General features: G+C 45.3%; 1 protein-coding gene across 3 annotated transcripts in view; it reads left to right on the forward strand.

Annotated features, from left to right (window-relative positions):
• The window catches only part of RAD54L2 (RAD54 like 2), a 112,227-nt gene extending 94,514 nt beyond the window's left edge, over positions 1–17,713 (forward strand). For all 3 annotated transcript variants that reach the window (XM_019417003.2, XM_019417004.2, XM_019417005.2), the window contains 9 exons: positions 250–368; positions 3,236–3,335; positions 4,088–4,293; positions 4,699–4,871; positions 5,612–5,808; positions 8,822–9,021; positions 10,097–10,186; positions 12,395–12,487; positions 14,382–17,713. In XM_019417003.2, coding sequence (XP_019272548.1) covers positions 250–368; positions 3,236–3,335; positions 4,088–4,293; positions 4,699–4,871; positions 5,612–5,808; positions 8,822–9,021; positions 10,097–10,186; positions 12,395–12,487; positions 14,382–15,376 — 2,173 coding nt within the window. In that variant the 3' untranslated portion in view covers positions 15,377–17,713. The remainder of the gene's footprint in view (positions 1–249; positions 369–3,235; positions 3,336–4,087; positions 4,294–4,698; positions 4,872–5,611; positions 5,809–8,821; positions 9,022–10,096; positions 10,187–12,394; positions 12,488–14,381) is intronic.
• Positions 17,714–19,182: the final 1,469 nt, after the last annotated feature.

The raw sequence follows: 19,182 nt of genomic DNA on the forward strand, positions 1-19,182 counted from the left end.
AATTGAGGAAGAATTGAGGAAGTAATAGGGTAGCAAATTTAGTGGGGGTGGTGATAAGTGTATGGACGACTCTGCTCCCATTATGAGCTAGGGAGAATACCCCTAGTGGTTCTTTGTGGGGTTACCTCTTATGGGGAGCAGGTTCTGGGAGCTCCCACTGTCAGAAGGCTATATATGATTGTGAGTCCACTGGGGAACAAGATTCCCTTGGGTCTGGGAGCCTTCTGAACCAAATGTTGTCCCTTCCAGCCAGAGCCTTTCCACTTTGGCTCTCATCGAGGAATTCCTAGGGAAACGAGAAGTGCCCTGTCTACCTGGTGCTGATGGGCAAGGAGTACAGAAGTGGGTTCGAAACGTCAGCTACTTCCGTGAGTTCACTGCTGCTTTGTTTCTGGAGCCTTGGCAGGGTCTGCTTAAGGCTTTCCTTTCCTTCTCTGCATTTTTGTCTTCTACTCCGTTCTCCACCAAATGTGTAGGAGTATCCGGAGTAACCAAAAGCAGGGAGGTATTGAGAGCAAGCTGCTATGTGTGAGGCACTGTACTAGGGGCTGGGGAGCTTGGGCAAGATACGGGGAGAGCAGAGAAGTAGAAGACATAAACCTTGTCTTCATCTGAGATACAGCAACTCCAAGACAAATACAAAGCAGCACTGATCGAGTGCCCTTATAGGTTCTAAGGAGAATAGAATCGTTGTGGGAAGGATGATTGGAGAAGGATTCCTGGAGGAGGCAGAACTTGCAGTAGACTGGTAAAGATGGGGAGAATTTGAATATACAGAGTTAGTGTGGCCCAAAGATCATTCTAGGAAGAAGCAACAGAGTGAATATAGGCCATGATCATGCATTCTGTACAGGGGAGATAGTATCCCTAAGAGGGTGAAAATTGGTTCTTGAGGGGACAGAAAAAAAAAAAAGCTTAACTTTTCAAAAATATAAAGCTCAAATAGGCATCCAGTAAATAAACATATACAGTATATCTGTGGCATTTAAATTTTCATGAGGGACATGTCAATTGGGGAGAAAAATGTATAAAAAGGCTTCTTAAAGGGGGTGGTCATGAAAAACAAAAGTTGAGAAATATTAACCTCATGTACTTACTGTCCAGATATTGACATTTGGGCCAGATAATTCTTTTTGTAGGTTGGGCAGGGAGGGGGGGTGCGGCAAGGGGGTGCTGTCCTGTGCATTGTAGGACTTTTAGTAGCGTCCCTGGTCGCTATTCGTTAGATGACAGTAGCATCCACCCAGTTATAACATCCAAAAATGTCTCCAGACGCTGCCAACTGTCCCCTGTAGGGTGGGAGGGCAAGGAAATAACCCTTGTTGAGAAACACTGGCCTAAAGGAAGTATTTAGAGAATAGAGGTTCATGGGTGGTAGGAAGACCCAATGCCGAGCTGTGCTTGGGAACTGTGGGAACTCAGGTTGGAAAGGTAGGTCGGGGTGCCAGTTGAAAGAGCCTCTAATACCAATTAAACTGATACTTCCTATAACAGTCATCATCCAGTCCTCCATGTGGTATTTCATCTCCTTAGCTTTGTCCTTTTCTCTCTTTTCCCTAGGGTGACAAATGTAGCCCCTCCTCTCTTATTCATGCTGCTGCTTCTTTTTTTTTTTTTTTTTCCTTCCAAGATTTTATATAAATTCAAGTTAGTTAAGGGTAGTATTAGTTTCAGGAGTGACTTAGTGATTCATCACTTATATACAACACCCAGTGCTCATCACAAGTGCCCTCCTTAATACTCATCATGCATTTAGCCCATCCCCCACCCACCTCCCTGCCAGCAACCCTCAGTTTGTTCTCTATAGTTAAGAGTTTCTTAGGTTTGCCTCCTTCTCTGTTTTTATCTTATTTTATTTTTCCTTCCCTATGTTCATCTGTTTTATGTCTTAAATTACATATATAAATGAAATCATAGGGTATTTGTCTTTCTCTGACTTATTTCACTTAGCATAATATCATCCAGCTCCATCCATGTTGCAAATGGCAAGATTTCATTCTTTTTCATTGCTGAGTAGTATTCCATTGTATGTTACATACATACAAACCACATCTTCTTTATCCATTCATCAGTCAGTGGACATTTGGGCTTTTTCCATAATTTGGCTGTTGTTGATAATGCTGCTATAAACATTGGGGTGCATGTCCCCCCCCCTTTTTTTTTGCTTGTGCCCCTTTGAATCAATATTTTTGTATCCTTTGGATACATACCGAGTAGTGCAGTTGCTAGGTTGTAGGGTAGTTCTATCTTTAACTTTCTGAGGAACCTCCACACTCTTTTCCAGAGTGGCTGCTCCAATTTGCATTACCACCAACAGTGTAAGAGTGTTCCCCTTTCTCTGCATCCATGCCAACATCTGTTGTTTCCTGAGTTATTAATTTTAGCCATTCTGACAGGTATGAGGTGGTATCTCATTGTGGTTTTAATCATCCCTGATGTTGAGTGATGTTGAGCATTTTTTCATGTGTCTGTTAAGCCATTTGTATGTCTGCTTTCAAGAAATGTCTGTTCATGTCTTCTGCCCATTTCTTAACTGATTTTTTTTGGTGTTTTTGGGTATTGAGTTTGATAAGTTCTTTATAGATTTTGGATACTAGCCCTTTCTCCGATATGTCATTTGCAAGTATCTTCTCCCATTCTGTAGATTGCCTTTTAGTTTTGTTGATTGTTTTCTTTGCTGTTATTCATGCTTCTTAATTGAAGGTTACTTTTTCCCCTTCCTTTGAACTTCCTTCTTTTCATCCATATGCCCCATCCCACTGCCCCAGATCTATTCTTTTTAATGTCTCCTTATAGTAAGCTCTTAATCATAGGAGTTTGTTAACAATGCAAATTCCTGGTGGAGGGACAACATCCATATCACAACACAGAACTCTTAGTCCTTGTGCACTCACCAGGATTTACAGGACTGAGGTAGAGAGGTCACCCTGAGCCAGCTTTTACCAAGCTTCCGTATTTAGAGTGGTTCTTATGCAATCTAAAGTCTAGGAACCTTGACCTTAGAATTAGTTTGTCTATTAAAGGGAGAAACATAGTTTGTAATCCTTGTTGCACATGGCGATATTTGAAAATTATAGGTGCCTGCGACTCACTGTATACCCATGGAATGTCCATGGGGGTGGAATCAGAATACTGTAGTGTATTTGTTTTGTTTTAAAAACACATTTGCCCAGTGATTTTGCTGTGTACCCGTGCCCTTATATGTCCATTTCTTGTGGTTTTCCTTCTGTCCTAGGGCTAGATGGTAGCACCCCTGCCTTTGAGAGGGAGCGGCTCATTAATCAGTTCAATGATCCCAGCAACCTCACCACCTGGCTATTCCTTCTGTCCACAAGGTGAGTGGATCCTGAGAGCAGAGGTCAGAGGGCTGTATTCAGGGCAGCTAGCCACGTGGGCAGGTACCCAAAGGCTCATCCGAGTTTCATCAGAAGAGATCTGCTCGGGTTTGTGACTTGTTTTTGAAGTCAGAGAGGGGACCCCAAAAGGAAGTTGTGTTAGAAAGGTAGTCATCATGATAGTGTCACGAAGTTCTTTGAGCCCTTCATTAATAATAGTCATACTTAGCTTTTCTCTCAGGAGTATTCTGAGTCTTAGATGATGGGATTAATGTGAAAGTGCTTTAAAAAGTAGAAAGTGTAATGTAACTGTAAAAGGCGATGGCATTATTTGTCTTATGCCAAGCAGCTTGAAGGCTGTGCTGTGTTCTGCCATCAGAATGCCCTTGATGGGTGTGAACTAGTCATTTTCCTAAGCTGTTAGACTAAACACACCAGAAACATCTGTATGCAGAGGTTTCCCTTCACCAAGTGACCTCACTCTGGGGCCAGGATGCAGGGGCCTTACTAATTACAGAGGAGCAGAGAGTGGGTTTTCTTTCAAAACTGGTCAACACTTCTGTTTTGGATTTTCAGGGCATACTTTTCAGTGCTTGAGCAATGTACTGTTCATCAGCAGGAGAGTACAATCCTCCAGTATGTCATGCTTAGGACAAAGGAGGTGATATGGGGCTATCAGTCACAGTCAAATTTCAGTTTGAAAACGGTCTTTAAAACGAAAGGTTCTATGATTGTTGGCTTGTGTTTTACAGGGCTGGATGCTTGGGTGTGAATCTGATCGGTGCCAACCGAGTGGTGGTGTTTGATGCTTCTTGGAACCCTTGCCATGATGCCCAGGCAGTGTGTCGGGTATACCGTTATGGCCAGAAAAAGCCCTGTCATATCTATCGCCTTGTGGCTGATTTCACCCTTGAAAAGAAGATCTATGACCGACAGATTTCCAAGCAGGGCATGTCAGGTAGGGTATCTTTCAGGCACAATATTATCCTTATTGTATCAGTGGTGGGAGGGGAGGGGCAGGTTGTAGGAACACAGGTAAGCTTTGAATCACAGAAAGTCAGCAGTTCCTCCCATCTCATTCTGATTCAAATAATTGCTTAAGAGGTGATTGACCTCAACTTGTCCTGGGCAGGTTTAATGATAAGAACTGAGTGTAGGTATACAGGTTTCTCTTATGATATTTCCATTTCACCAGGGCCTCAGACCTGGTCTTTGACTTTCAAATATGGGATGGACTGAGGTAGTTTAGATATTAGTGACAGTTATACCAACCACAACCTCTCTTGTCTGCCAACCTTTGTAGCTGTGCTTTTGCAGTCTTCTCTGCCACATACTGACTTTCTCCATGTCTTCTCGCTTCTAGATCGGGTGGTGGATGATCTCAATCCAATGCTGAACTTTACCCGGAAGGAGGTGGAGAACCTACTGCACTTTGTTGAGAAGGAGCCAGCTCCCCAAGCATCCTTGAACATAAAGGGGATCAAGGAGCCAGTACTCCAACTTGCCTGTCTGAAGTACCCTCACCTCATCACCAAGGTGAGAGCCTGGGATGCATGCAGTTCCCAGTATAGCAGTCTCCACTCAGGGAAGCTTGTCTAGCAAACTACTTTCCTTCATCTGAAGCTTTGTTTCATACAGAAGACTTGAACTTATCTGGTTCTCTCCTTACCCTGTGAAGTTTCCCACCCCAGTCTTATTCTAGCAGTGCTCAGCTCAGCCATGTGGAATAATTTGTCCAGTGTGAGTTTTTCCTAGCAGAAAGAAGGGGTAAAGTTCTAGAAATGTAGTCTAGTAATTCTCTGAACTCTCCCATCCTTTTATTTTTTAAGTGTTTATTTATTTTGGAAGAGAGAGAGAGTGAGCATATGTGCCGTACCCGTGTGAGCCAAGGAGAGAGAGGGAGATAGAGAAAATCCCAAGCAGGCTCCACACAGTCAGTGTGGAGCCCAACACGGGGCTCCATCTCACAAACCATGAGATCATGACTTGAGCCGAGATTAAGAGTTGGATGCTTAATGGACTGAGCTACCCAGGCGCCCCTCTCCCATCCTTTTGATATAGAAGGCACATTTGGGCTGTCTGAAGGTGGGGCTGGGTTAAAGTTGTGAGTTATACTCTTGACAAAAAGACAGTAAACCTGCTTATGTGTCTGTGAGCAGGCTCTTTGCGAGTGCTGGAGATAGCCAGCCCTTTCTCAGTTTCAGAGTAAGCCTCATTGTATATCAGTTGTGTTGGCACAGACTGATAATTAAATCAATGTCCTCCTGTGTCCCCAGGAGCCTTTTGAGCATGAGTCACTGCTCCTTAACCGAAAGGATCACAAGCTGACCAAGGCTGAGAAAAAAGCAGCAAAGAAAAGCTATGAGGAAGACAAGCGCACATCCGTCCCCTATACCCGCCCGTCGTATGCGCAGTATTACCCTGCAAGCGACCAGAACCTGACCAGCATCCCTGCTTTCAGTCAGAGAAACTGGTGAGTCACTGAAAGGGGAGGAAGGCCTGCTGCTGGGCCAGGCCCAAACCTTTTGACTGGTTCTGTTTTTAAAAAATTAAAAAAAAAATTTTTTTTATGTTTGTTTATTTCTGAGACAGAGAGAGACCAAGCATGAGTGGGGGAGGGGCAGAGAGAGAGGGAGACACAGAATCAGAAGCAGGCTCGAGGATCTGAGCTGTCAGAACAGAGCCCGACATGGGGCTCGAACTCACAAACTGTGAGATCATGACCTGAACCGAAGTTGGTCGCTCAACCAATTGAGCCACCCAGGTTGAGCCCTGACTGGTTCTGTTTTAACAAAGGGAGAGCCTATAACTTGCTTGCTGGCTGTTGTGAACTGACAGGTTCTGCTCTTGGATGAGGTTCCAAAGCAGTTCAGCAGCCCTGGTGTTTTAAGTGGCTCTGGCTGAAAGAGTGACCTACTGGCTTTGTGACTCAGAAGAGTCCTTCTAGACTCCTGGAGAGGTGCAGCTTCCCAAGACACAGAGGCCCACCCCTCCCACACAGCTGCCTTCATATCTGTAGCGCCTTGGTCCTAGATCTTGCTTAAGCAGTGAAGTTCAAGGGTGAAGGCCAGGTCTTTTGCGGGTCTTGGATTGCAGTCAAGGAATTCTGCTGCTCTTAATGGGATTTTCATTGTGTGGCTGTGCCACAATTCTGAGAAAAAAATCTTTTTCTTGAGAACAGCTTCCAAAGTATGAACATGATAGAAGCCAGTTGCTAAGCAAAGAGCTTCTTTGTAAGAAATTACAAAACATTATCTACGTTTAATTTTTTTCATTTTAAGGCAAAGTACTTCATAGGCCTTACCAGATTGACTGCCTGATTGAGTGGTTTGCATTAAAAAAAATTTTTGTTTTATTATCCTTTTTTTAAAAGTTTTTTTACCTTTATTTATTTTTGAGAGACAGAGCACAAGTGGGGAAGGGCAGAGAGAGAGAGAGAGAGGGAGACACAGAATACGAAGCAGGCTCCAGGCTCTGAGCTGTCAGCACAGAGCCCAATGCGGGGCTTGAACTCACGAACCTTGAGATTATGACCTGAGGTGATGTCGGACGCTTAACTGACTGAGCCACCCAGGTGCCCCTAAAACTTTTTTCCTATGAAGATTACGTGTTAAAAAAAAAACTTGACAAATGAGGTTCTAAGGAAAATGAAACCATGTAAATTTTACTTAAGACTAATTTTTGGTGAGTAAATTTGCTACTCTTTTTTTTTTTTTAATGTTTATTTTTGAGAGAGAGACAGAGCATGAGCAGGGGAGGGGCAGGGAGAGGAAGACACAGAATCCAAAGCAGCTCTAGGTTCTGAGCTGTCAGCACAGAGCCTGAGGCGGGGCTTGAACTCATGAACCGTGAGATCGTGACCTGAGCCAAAGTCAGAAGCCTAACTGAGTGAGCCACCCAAGTGCTCCAAATTTGCTACTTTTTATGTACAAGATGCTTTCAAGAAAAATGTTATTCTCTTTCAAAGCCTTCAGACTTTATTTCTGTGTCATTTTCCAAGATACTATTGTCTGGGAATGTTCTCCTTTCTTGTCCTCCACCTGTTTTTTCTGGGCTTCCCCATGAAGCAACAGGAATGGAGTAAGCCTGAACCCAGTGAGAAAAAAGCCATGTTGGGGGAAGATGTGACAAATGGGCTGGGCTGTGGGCTTTTGTGGCCCATCTCTGGTTCTGTGGGAGGCACTAGCCTCTCACAGCACTTGATGAGTCGTACCATGATCCTGTTGATTCTTCCTCCTGTCTGGGTATATGTGAGGAGGGCTTTCTGCCCAATTTCCTTGCTTCAACCCCTGCAGAGTAGGGAGCTTAGGCTAGGTTCCTGTTACCCTGACTTTTACCCTGATCTGACTTTGAATTCTGGGAAGACTCCCACTGGCATCTGACCAGGGCTGCTAGCCCTGCTAGCTCCTGCAAAGCCACCCTGGGCAGACTGAGGAAATGGGACTCAGAGCATAGGAAATGAGACATAGAGCTTACTGTGCTCTATGGCCTATCTAGGAATACAGGAGTCCACAGGGCCCAGAGGGCTACCCAAAATTGCCTGTAGCAACCTCAGAGCAATGTTCTTCGGTCAGGTCAGAAAGAATATACCAGTCCAAGGAGGTCTCCCCGCCAAGACTGAAGACCAAAGGCACAAATTTCAGAAAGCTTAGAGACAGGATCTTAATTTCAAAAATCTTAAATCAGGAGTAGTTTTCTCAAGGTACCAACATTCACTTGAAAGGAAAGTGAAGAATGAGGAGTGCATCATTGACCATCGGGTAACATTTGGCATGCTGGCATAAGATGCACAGCGGTGCTCAGGCTGGCCATGGCTGTGTGCCATTCAGAGACCCAGGTTCTGTGAACAGCGTTTTGGCTGCCGCTGCTTTGTAGTGGTCATGACTAGAGGAGTACTTTGGACATTGGCCCCAGGAGGAGCCCAATGAAGTATAATGTGGAGGAGAGAGGTGTCTGCATTACTTATTGAAACTAGAGGTTCCAGATAATAAAGATGGTTGATGTTGAACATGTGCTCTCTCAAGATCACCTGAACATGTGGCATTACATGGCCTTTTCCTGGGTGAGTGGGGAAAATTACACCCCTTTGCCTTCAACTTGGCATGCACTGTGTTCTGAAGAATTTCTTCTCCCTTATTGCATCTTTACCTTTTCCTAACTTCCCTCCAAGGACTAATCCCTAATGTATGTAGATAGTCCAAATTCTAGAGGAGCAAATGTCACCTCAGATCTCCAAAAAGATATTATTCTGCTGACATCTGATTCTTCTTTGAGAGGCTGTATGTTTTAGTGCCACTCTGTCTCAGTCCTGCTTCTAGTCTCCTTTTGAATTGGCCATACTCTGCAGGTTTTTCTGGTTCTTCTCAATAGCAACTGAGAATGGGGGCACTGTAGAATGGGGGAATCTGGAGAAACTCTGCAGCCTTTGCAGAAAGGTAAGGGCTGTTCTGCTAAAGTCTCTTAGTGTGTTTGTCTTTCTCTCACAGGCAGCCAACACTGAAGAGTGATGAGAAGCCTGTGGCCAGTGTTCGTCCTGTGCAGTCCACCCCCATCCCCATGATGCCCCGGCATGTCCCACTGGGAGGCAGTGTAAGCTCTGCCTCCAGCACAAATCCAGCCATGAACTTCCCGATCAACTACCTACAGCGAGCGGGGGTCCTTGTGCAGAAGGTGGTCACCACAACAGGTTGGGAACTCCTAGGTCCTCTTCCAGGGCTGCCTATCCCTTTTAAACTTACTTTGTTCATTCAGGAAGTATTTATTAAACACCTTTTATATTCTAGGCCTTACTACACTGGCACTGTGGGTAAAAATAGAGAAGATAGTCCCTGATCTTGAGGAATTTGCATTCTAATGGAATATCTTAAGAATTCTAACATGGAACTGGGTTTTTTTAAATGTGATATGTAGGATAGACACTGTAGAGATTGTGGAAATTTCATGGGAACACAGAGTTGGTCTGAGAGGTGTGAATGTGTTGAGTCCTGCCTGACTGTAGGGTCAGCTGGGTATAAACTGTCAACTTCCCTAATTAATTAGAATACCTGAATGTCACTTGCTTCTTTCTTTGTGAGTTTGATGTGAATTGAGCATGGTGGGCCAGTGGTAGGAGGCTGGCAGCCCGTCTCTCTCTGCAGTTGGTTCTTTGGGAAGGAAAGCATTTCATGGAGCTGTTTTTCATCTTATTACCTAGAAATATTCATGGTACATAAATTTGAATAAAAATACCTTAGATTTTTGAGTATGAAAATAATATGTGTCCATTATAAAAAATTGTGAAATGACTAAAGACAAAAAGCGAGCCCCTTATAATCCTACTTCTGCTGATTCTCAAACATACGTTTTATTCTTTAGTTAGGTGTGGAGTAATGCCAGCAAGGAAGAGGATGAGGCCACTTTTGGAGCCTAAAGTGATGTGGAGCAGATGGATTCAGATGGCTTAGAGAGGAGGACAACAAACAAATATAGAAATAATCATTTGAACTAGAACTTTTTCCAAACTAAAACTATGAATTTTTAATTAAATCAAGGGAAATTGATCAGAAAGATGATCAGATTTTTTAAAAGGTTCTCATTCTCACAGTATTCTTTGCTAGGCAACTGTGAGAGGAGGCCCTGCTTGCTTCTCCTCCCTTGGTTCAGACCTCTGCTCCACTGAGAGGCTTTAGGGAAGCCATTGAGGAACAGGGGTAGACACGGACTTTGCATCTTCTTCCCTTCTCAGTCAGGTAATCTAAATCTGAGGTCTGTATCTTCACTAGATATTGTTATTCCTGGACTCAACAGCTCCACAGATGTACAGGCGAGAATTAATGCTGGTGAGAGCATTCACATCATCCGTGGGACGAAAGGTAAGAGCCCGACTACAGGGCCCATCCTCTACTTTTGGTTCAGAGTGTGGGACTGGGAAGCAGAATAAATATATATGGCCTGAGCTAGAGGGAGGATAGGAATCGTCCTATGTAAGAATGTCACATGTGGAGGGAGCATGAGAAGAAGCATTTCTAGGAGCTTAGCAGAGTTGGGGTGGGCCCAAAAGAGATCTGTCTGTGGCTTAAAAGAAGAGTGTTAGGGTCTCTCCATTCCTGTATTTTTGTCCTTGTTTTTATGGAGAATCTTGAGTTGAGTTTGAATAGACACCATGTTTTGTATCAGTCACAGTGTGTTGATAGTGATGCTATCAGCTAGAAGTGCCTGGGTACGACCTGGTGGTGTACTAATCATGGCAAGCCCCCACAGACATTTCCCAGAGCCAGTGTGGTGACTGGACTGGCCCTGTGGTTCTTACTGTGATTGCATGATGCACCTCAGCAGCAACCATCAGTGGACTTTGAAAAAACAAAGTTTATGACTCACAGGTCCTGGTAGGTGCACAGCACCCCAGGGCCACACAATGAGTTTATGGGTAGAGAAACGGGGAGAGAAGGCCTGGGTTTCTATTAGGATCCAGGAGTTGGGGTGGTTAGAGTTTTGTGGGTTACTCTTTATTGGTAAATTTAAAACGTAAGAGCAGGAATTAGGGAATGGGAAAGGAAAAGCAGGGTCACTCAGGGTTCAATTTTCTGAGTTACTCTGGGCTTTCTAAAAGGGGAACTTCATGGGTAGGCACAGTCTGGTTCCTTATCTACTTGTTTAGTTAGTAGCTGTCATACAGGTGCAATTGGCTTATTTGAGATAGATGCGTTTGAAGTGGATGCCTTGTTAAACAACAGCTTAATGCCTGGCACTTACACTGCACACAGGGAGACCAAAAGTGGAGGGAAAGAGCTGTGGAATGGGTTATTAGCTAACATGTATGTTGCTGTGTTGTCTTACCCACTTGCCCAGAGTGGGGTGGAGGTCTCAATTAGGAAATGTATTGGGTAGATAAATTAGTATCTGTGGGTTGCATGACAGACATTTTGAGTGTGGTAATTTAAAAAGTCCACTGCCTCTGTCCTGCTTATAGACTGTAGACGGAGATGAGATTACTGGAATGAGAAGTCTGGACTGGACATTGTCAGAATGCATTCTGAACCTATCATTCATATCAACCTTTACTACGAGGCTCCCTGAGGCTATTTAGCAAGGAGATTTTGCCATAGCTTCTGTTGGGTCAAAGTACCTTTTAGGCTCAGGGAAAAGATGCCATGAAGTACATGACCCACAGAGAAGATTATACCCAGCCTCCTTACCAGACTCTTCCTAGCCTAAAGCATGGGTCAGCAAACTATGGCCCATGGGCCAAATCCAACCTGCTTGGATTCTGTAACTGTGAGCTAAGCATGGGTTTTACATTTTTAATTGGCTAAAAAAAAAATCAAAAGAATACTGTTTTGTGACACCTAAAAATTATATGAAATTCACATTTCAGTGTCCCTAAATAAAGATGTTTGGAGCACAGCCATGCCCAGCTGTTTTCAATCTATAGTAGCAGAGTTGCGTGGTTGTAACAGAGACCTTTTGGCCCACAAAGGCAAAAATATTTACCAGCTGGCCCTTTAAGAAAAAGTTTGCTGACCTTTAGCCCAGAGGCAGCCCTGACCTTCCAGGAGATTGATATCAAAAAACAGAGAGGTAGGGTTGTGCCCTATGGGAACAGAATGCTGGTCTTAAATTATTCCTATCAAGGTAGAAGAAGGTGTTGAGGCAACGAGGCTCCTTCTTCCCAGATTAAGAGGACTCCTGCCAGAGTACTTCATCCAGAACCAAGGCAGCCAGCTTACTCTCTTTCACAGCATCCTGTTTATTTTCTCCATTGCATTTCATCTTTCCTGATATTTTCTGGTATCATTGTCTCTTTCTCTAGAGGTTGAGCCCTTTGAGACAGGTCCCTTTTCTGTCTTAACGTTCTTCAGTGTCTACAACAATGCCTCATAGTCACACAGTCTTATGGAGTAAATGAATAATACTGGGTCCACAGTTCAATCGGTCCACTTGTCATTTCAGGGGATCTCAAGAAAGGGCATAAGACCTAATTTTATAGCTGGTTTCCCAGCCCACGATGCCTAGGCCTGGGGTTCCCAGGGTTGGCTGATTGTGTATCTGCTTCTAGCAGCCTTCCTCCTGTTTTTTGTTAGGGACATACATTCGCACCAGTGATGGGCGGATCTTTGCTGTCCGAGCAACTGGCAAACCGAAGGTCCCAGAAGATGGTCGGATGGCTGCCTCAGGTATAGGGCTTCTACTTTCTATTGACCTGCATGGCATTTGTTTGTTTGTTTGTTTTGGTTTGTAATTAATTAATTTTTTTAATAACGTGTATATAGTTCACAATTCAAAAGGTTTAAGAGGGGTAAAGTGAAAAGTAAGTTTTGCTCCCCCCACACTCCCAGCCATCTATTGCTCCTTTCTGAAGGTGCTACTCTCATTTGCTTTCTTCAGAGATACATTATACATATACTTGGTACAGGAATGTGTGTGTGTGTGTGTGTGTGTGTGTGTGTGTGTGTGTTAAGTATACATATGTAACTCTTCTCTGTATTTAAAAAAAATTTTTTTTTTATATTTATTTTTGAGAGAGAGAGAGAGAGACAGAGCGTGAGTGGGAGAGGAGCGTGAGTGGGAGAGGAGAGGGAGACACAGAATCTAAAGCAGGCTCCAGGCTCTGAGTTGTCAGCACAGAGCCCAACACAGGGCTCAAACCCACAAACCGTGAGATCATGACCTAAGCTAAAGTTGGACACTTAACCAACTGAGCCACCCAGGCATCCCATCTCTGTATTTTTATTTTTTATTTATTATTTTAAACTTTATTTATTTATTTTGAAAGAGAGGGAGAGCTCGAGCTCAAGCAGGGGAGGAGCAGAGAGAGAAATCCCAAGCAGGCTCCACACTGTCAGCGCAGAGCCTGACAAACCCACAAACCATGAGATCATGACCTAAGCTGACATCAAGAGTCAGACGCCTAACTGGCTGAGCCACCCAGGCTCCCCCTCTATATTTTTAAAACAGATGCTAACTTACTATACTATACTGTTTATTTTTTCACTCACTAGTGTATCTCAGTACTTGTTCCTTACCATTTCTTTAGATGTGCCTTATTGAAGGTGTACACAGGATGCTGTTAGATGGGTATAACACAGCGCATTACCGAGATCCCTGTCCTTGGACATTTACATTGTTTCACTCCCCTCTTAACAGTACTGGTTCATAGTCATGTGGGTATGTCTATAGGATGAATTCCTAGAAGTGGGATTGCCAAGTCAAAGAGTGTGTATGTGGCACATTAACAGTGTTAGGAACTCTGTCCAAGTTCCCCTCTACAGGAGTGCCTCTCATCTATCCTTCCTCTGTGGAGTATGAGCACTAGACTGCTCTTGCTTCCAGCTTTTATTATGGAAATTTCCATACCTCCAGACAAGTTGAAAGAACAGCACGGTGAGCACCCATGTACCCTGCATCTAGGTCCAGTGACTGTTACTGTTCTCATAAACTTTCTTCTCTCTCTCCCTTCCTATTATTGGAACTATTTGCAAATAGTGCTGAAGATGTCGTGTCATTTTACCTTTTAAGTACTTCAGCACACATCTCTTAAGAGTAAGGACATTCTCCTCCTAGCCACAACACCATTATCACATTAAAAAGCTTAAAACTCCATAATAGTACCTGCTATCTAGACTATATCCCCACTTGTCCCCGTTGTCTTTCATGGCCATGGATTGGGTTTTGTTTTTAAACCAGGATGGACCTTTTTTTAAACTTCATTTTCCTTTTCCCTCCCATCTTGGTCACTGGCTGTCTCTGCCCCCAGGAAGAGTCCAACTTGTTGCAGAAATGATCTCTTAGCTTTTCATATTCATTATCTCCTAGAATTCACTTTGGTCGAGTTTCACAGATTGGGTACCTGGGGTGTAGAGAAGTTATATGTCTTATCATAGACTCGTTTCCTAGATCAAAGGATTTCTTTCTTTGTGACTGGGAAAAGTTGACTGGGTGATGTTTGGATATCAAACTCTTTGAATTTGGGGGACCACAGGACAAGGGTTTTTTTTAATGGAATTTTTCCTATACTCTCCTTCTCTCCCTGGCCATTTTGGTTCTCAGTTACCTACATTTTATCCCCAGGTTCCCAGGGGCCTTCTCTCGAATCCACAAGCAACGGCAGACACAGTGCCTCATCACCCAAAGCCCCCGACCCCGAGGGGCTGGCCAGGCCCGTCTCTCCAGACAGCCCGGAGATCATCAGTGAGCTCCAGCAGTATGCAGATGTGGCTGCCGCCAGGGAATCCCAACAGAGCTCCCCAAACTCCAATGCCGCCCTGCCTGGCCCCCCGGCTCAACTCGTGGACAGCAGTGCTGTTCCTGGGACAGCTCTCGGGACTGAGCCTCGACATGGGGGTCATTGCCTCAATAGTTCCCTCTTGGTGACCGGCCAGCCCTGTGGTGACAGGAACCCAGTGTTGGACTTACGGGGCCATAAGCGAAAGATGGCCACGCCACCTGCTGCCCAAGAGTCAGCCCGCCGGCGGTCCAGGAAAGGCCACCTGCCAGCCCCCGTGCAGCCGTACGAACACGGGTATCCAGTTTCTGGCGGGTTTGCCATGCCACCCGTCTCCTTAAACCATAACCTCACCGCTCCCTTCACCTCCCAGGCTGGGGAGAACTCCTTGTTTATGGGCAGTACCCCCTCCTACTACCAGCTGTCCAATTTGCTGGCAGATGCCCGCCTGGTGTTTCCAGTGACTACTGACCCTCTGGTGCCAGCAGGCCCCGTCAGTTCCTCCTCCACGGCTACCTCAGTCACTGCCAGCAACCCCACCTTCATGCTCAACCCGTCTGTTCCAGGGATACTACCCAGCTATTCACTCCCATTCTCACAGCCACTCCTGTCCGAGCCGAGGATGTTTGCGCCTTTTCCTTCCCCTGTCTTACCCAGCAACCTTTCACGGGGCATGTCTGTCTACCCAGGCTACATGTCCCCACATGCAGGCTACCCTGCTGGCGGCCTCCTCCGGTCCCAGGTGCCTCCATTTGACTCTCATGAGGTTGCTGAGGTGGGCTTCAGCTCCAATGATGATGAGGATAAGGACGATGATGTGATAGAGGTCACTGGGAAATAGCTGGGGAGCCCCTCTCCACCTCACTCGGGGCCCCCCAGCAGGTTGCCCACCAAGCTGAAAGGCAGCAATCTGGGCTTTCTGAGAATAGGGCACTTGGCAGGAGGGGAAAGGAAAAGGGCAAAGAAAGGTGGTTGACTGTAGTGGCAGGGCTCTGTTGCTGTGTAACAAAAGAGGCAAAATAATCCAACAGAGCAGCAATAGCGGGAAATCAGGGACCCAAAACAGGAATGAAGGGGCAGGGCAGCCTGCCTCTCTTCCTGCCTGCCTTGCTTATGCTGTGTGCTTGCTTGCTTGCCATCTGAGTGTAGAAGCTCACATCCCATTTCTGTCTTTGGGAACATTCTCTCCCAAGAGAGCTGCCTTACTGGGTGACTTAGCTTGGCCTAGAGAGGGGAGGGGAGGGAAGGAGGGTAAGTGAAGGAGGGTGGGCAGGGAGAACAGAATGAGATTTCATATGAAGTGGAGTCTTTCTGGGGGTGGGTGGGAAGAAGCAGACCAGGTGTGTGTGTGTGTGTGTGTGTGTGTGTGTGTGTGTGTGTGTGTGTGTGTGTGTACGTATGTACTTGTATGTAACAGAGCAGGGGTGGAGGTGGGAGGGGAGGGTGGGAGGCACTAAGCGGGAAACTAAAAAATGAATTTATCTTTTTTAAAATGGAAATCAGAGTGTGTTGGTTCATGGCAACTATTAGTATCGGGATGAGCCCAGGAAAAGAGCCATGGAACCCACAAGTTTCCTTCTGGTTGGGTGAAGAGAAGGCCCAGCTAATCCAAGTCCCTGGTTTTCAGAGCCACATTTATTTTAGAATTTGGGGGAAATTATGAGAGAAAATGGGCATTACCAATCTCTGTCTCTTTCCCCAGTGGCTGTCTCTGAGCAGATTTCCCTTCACAGGGTGTGAGATTGTATGCAGAGGCTGGGAGCGGGGGGGAACACTGTGTTGTGTGAGCAAGAGGTCATGCAGTTGTGGCCAGAAAAGACCTTCTTCACAAGGATGGACCTGAGCCCCCAACCTGCCTATCCTTGTGGCCTTTCCTTTCCTTCCCCGCTAGAAAGCTCCATGTTAATTTATTTCTTATGGGCAATTATTTATTATTTGGACTTTCCATGTGTCTTGTTTTTCTTGGGGGGGGGGGGGTGGGGGCGGTTAGATTTTAGGAGGGTAGGAGATAGGAAGGGAAATGTTAATATCTCCCAGATCCCATAGCTGCTGGTAAACAAGTCCCAGGTAGATGGTGAATTGACCAAGGAAAGAGAGTTAGGCTTGACCGAGGTTTACACTAAACAGCTGTTTTCGGGAAATGGCCTCTCAGGAAGACCAGTGAATCTTGTGACTGGATAGTTAGTGCAGGTGAGACTCATTCCACAGAGATTGAAACTTGGGATCATGGAGTTTGCCATTGGGAAGTCGGTGACCCCAAATTTGGAGCTGTGTCCTCCTGGGATGACTTTAAGGTAGGCTCTCTATGCTGAATAGTGAAGCTCTGCATAGGTGACTGCTGGGTTGAGAGAATAGACTGCTGATTTCCTATTAGGAAATGTCTTGGCCTCCCCAGCCTGACAGATGATCATTGTGGCCTGGTGTCTGTTATCTCCATCCTCTTTGAAGGAACACAGAGCAGCCCTTCCTCTGTAGGAGCCTTAAGTCTGGCTTTTGTCTTAAAAGAATACATCAGTCATTCTGGGTCTCCTCTTTCTTGTTGCCAGTGGCAGAGGAGGGGGTATCTAGTCTTTAAGCATAAACACTGGCTGTCTTCCTATTGGCTCTTTTCCCCCCTGCTACTGAGACTTTGCTAGGCAGTTCTTTATAAAGAACAAACCTGTCTGGCTTTAGAGTTTTGCCACCTATTCATGGGTCCCCACTGGGCAGCTGCTGCACCTGCCTCTTTCCAGCCTTGGAGGCAGCTTAGCCAAGTCTCCCCTAGTAGTAGTTGCTTCTGCAACTCTTCTGACAAGTTTGTTTCCATTGTTAGAGGGCTTTAGCACATTCTGGGGTATTGTCCCCAGAGAAGAGACAAGGAGATGGCTAATGGGGGTGCATGCATGCATGTGTGTGTGTTTGTGTGCTGTCCAGTTGCACCAAAAGTGGAACTTAAAGAGCTTTCTCTCTCTGTTTTCATAGGTACCCTATCAGACACTTAGCTCTCCTACTCATAGAAGCCTTAGATCTACAATTTAGCTATGCAAATTATTTTAATAATTTTAAAATAGCAGTTCCAACCAGTGCTTTCTCTTTCAGAGGTATCCCAAGAATGATGGTGAAGGGACTCAGTTGGAGTGGGCTCTCAGATTTGAGGCTGGTGCAGTAGGAGCGAGCTAGCCTGGATCTCTGATTTGCAGAGCACACTCACAATCTGGGCTACAACTGATGCCTCTAAGGCCCCCAGAGCACTGGGATGCCAGAGGTGTGTGTGTGTGTGTGTGTGTATGTGTGTGTGTGTGTGTGTGTGTGTGTGTGTGTGTGTGTGTGGTGTTAGGGAAGGAGGAATATGTCTGTGCTTACCTCTAGGAAATCACAGCAGCAGGCTCTGAGAATCTGGAAATTATCAGCAAAGAATTGAAACCAGTCACTGGAAGGATGGGCCTTTGAAGGTACCAGGAAGTGAATGGGTATTCTGAGAGGCAATACATACCTGCTCTCTACCCACTGATTCCAGGGGCTGGGTCTTACTTCAGGTCAGAAGAGGCAATAGTTTGGGGAAGCTGACCTGGCTAGAGAAGCCTTTTTTTGATATGTGCAGCTTATATTGTATAAAGGCTATGGGGTGGGATCATGGGAAATTAGAATGCTACCAGTTTCATGTTTGGGGTTTTTTTGTTTTTTAATCTGAAAAAAACACTTTTCTGCTCTCTCTTTATGTGTGCTGGTAGGCAAGTGTGCATGCACATCAAACATGAGCATGTGTGTGAGGGAAACAGGAAATGTCTCAGAGCCTAAGAACCATGTTTTACAGCCTCTTTGATCAGAAACACTTGGTGGTGGCTTTCAACCACCATCTAGGCCTGAGTGACGGGAGGATGGTGATAATGGGTGGCGGGGGGGGTGGGTGGTGGGGAGGGATGTGCAGTGGATCAGGCATCTCAGCATTTTCCCCTCACCATTGTCTTCCAAAGGATGTTTTCAAGGACCTCTCAAGCTTGATCCATCTGGCTTAGTCTGAATCCTCAGCCTAGGGAATATAGTACTACTTAATGATTCAGGATTACCATTTGTAATGATGTTCAATTTTCTTTTCTTAATATCTTTGTGGATGAAAATGGAACCAGAGACAAAGTAGCCATTTCAGTAAGAAAGTAAATGAACCATGTTGGATCAGATCATTGGATATCTGCCAAGTTCACACCCCTCGAGTTGTGCTTTTTGAGCATCTATCTCTTCACCTCCTGACTTAAGGAGAACTCTTTCTGGTCCTTGGAACTCTCTTCTCTAGGAATTAGTATGTGGTATCTCTGTATATACTTGTGATTCACAACTAAATATGAAATTGCCCTCTCTAGGGCGTGAAGCAGTTAACTGGGGTAAAGTTTTGCTGATAGGTTGAAACAACCAAACTTTAGTGGTCTGGGTGGGATGGTCACTCCCAAAGCTGTCAGCAGAGCAAGGCTGTCTCAGTCCGTTTGAGCCTGGCATTGCTGTGGCATTGCTCTGGAACCGAGTCCTCATCCCATGGGGAAGGTCTGGGGGTTATACATTCCTTATTCCTAGTGTTCCTGGCCATGACCCCCTTCCTCCTGCTTCCCAGTTCCCTGTGAGTCCTCAGAAGACCAGTCTCCCTTCTGAGTCATGGCCTCCTGTGCACCCAGATAA

The sequence above is a fragment of the Panthera pardus genome, unplaced genomic scaffold, assembly GCF_024362965.1.
Source record: "Panthera pardus isolate Hobbes unplaced genomic scaffold, ASM2436296v1 HiC_scaffold_8, whole genome shotgun sequence".
NCBI lineage: Eukaryota > Metazoa > Chordata > Mammalia > Carnivora > Felidae > Panthera > Panthera pardus.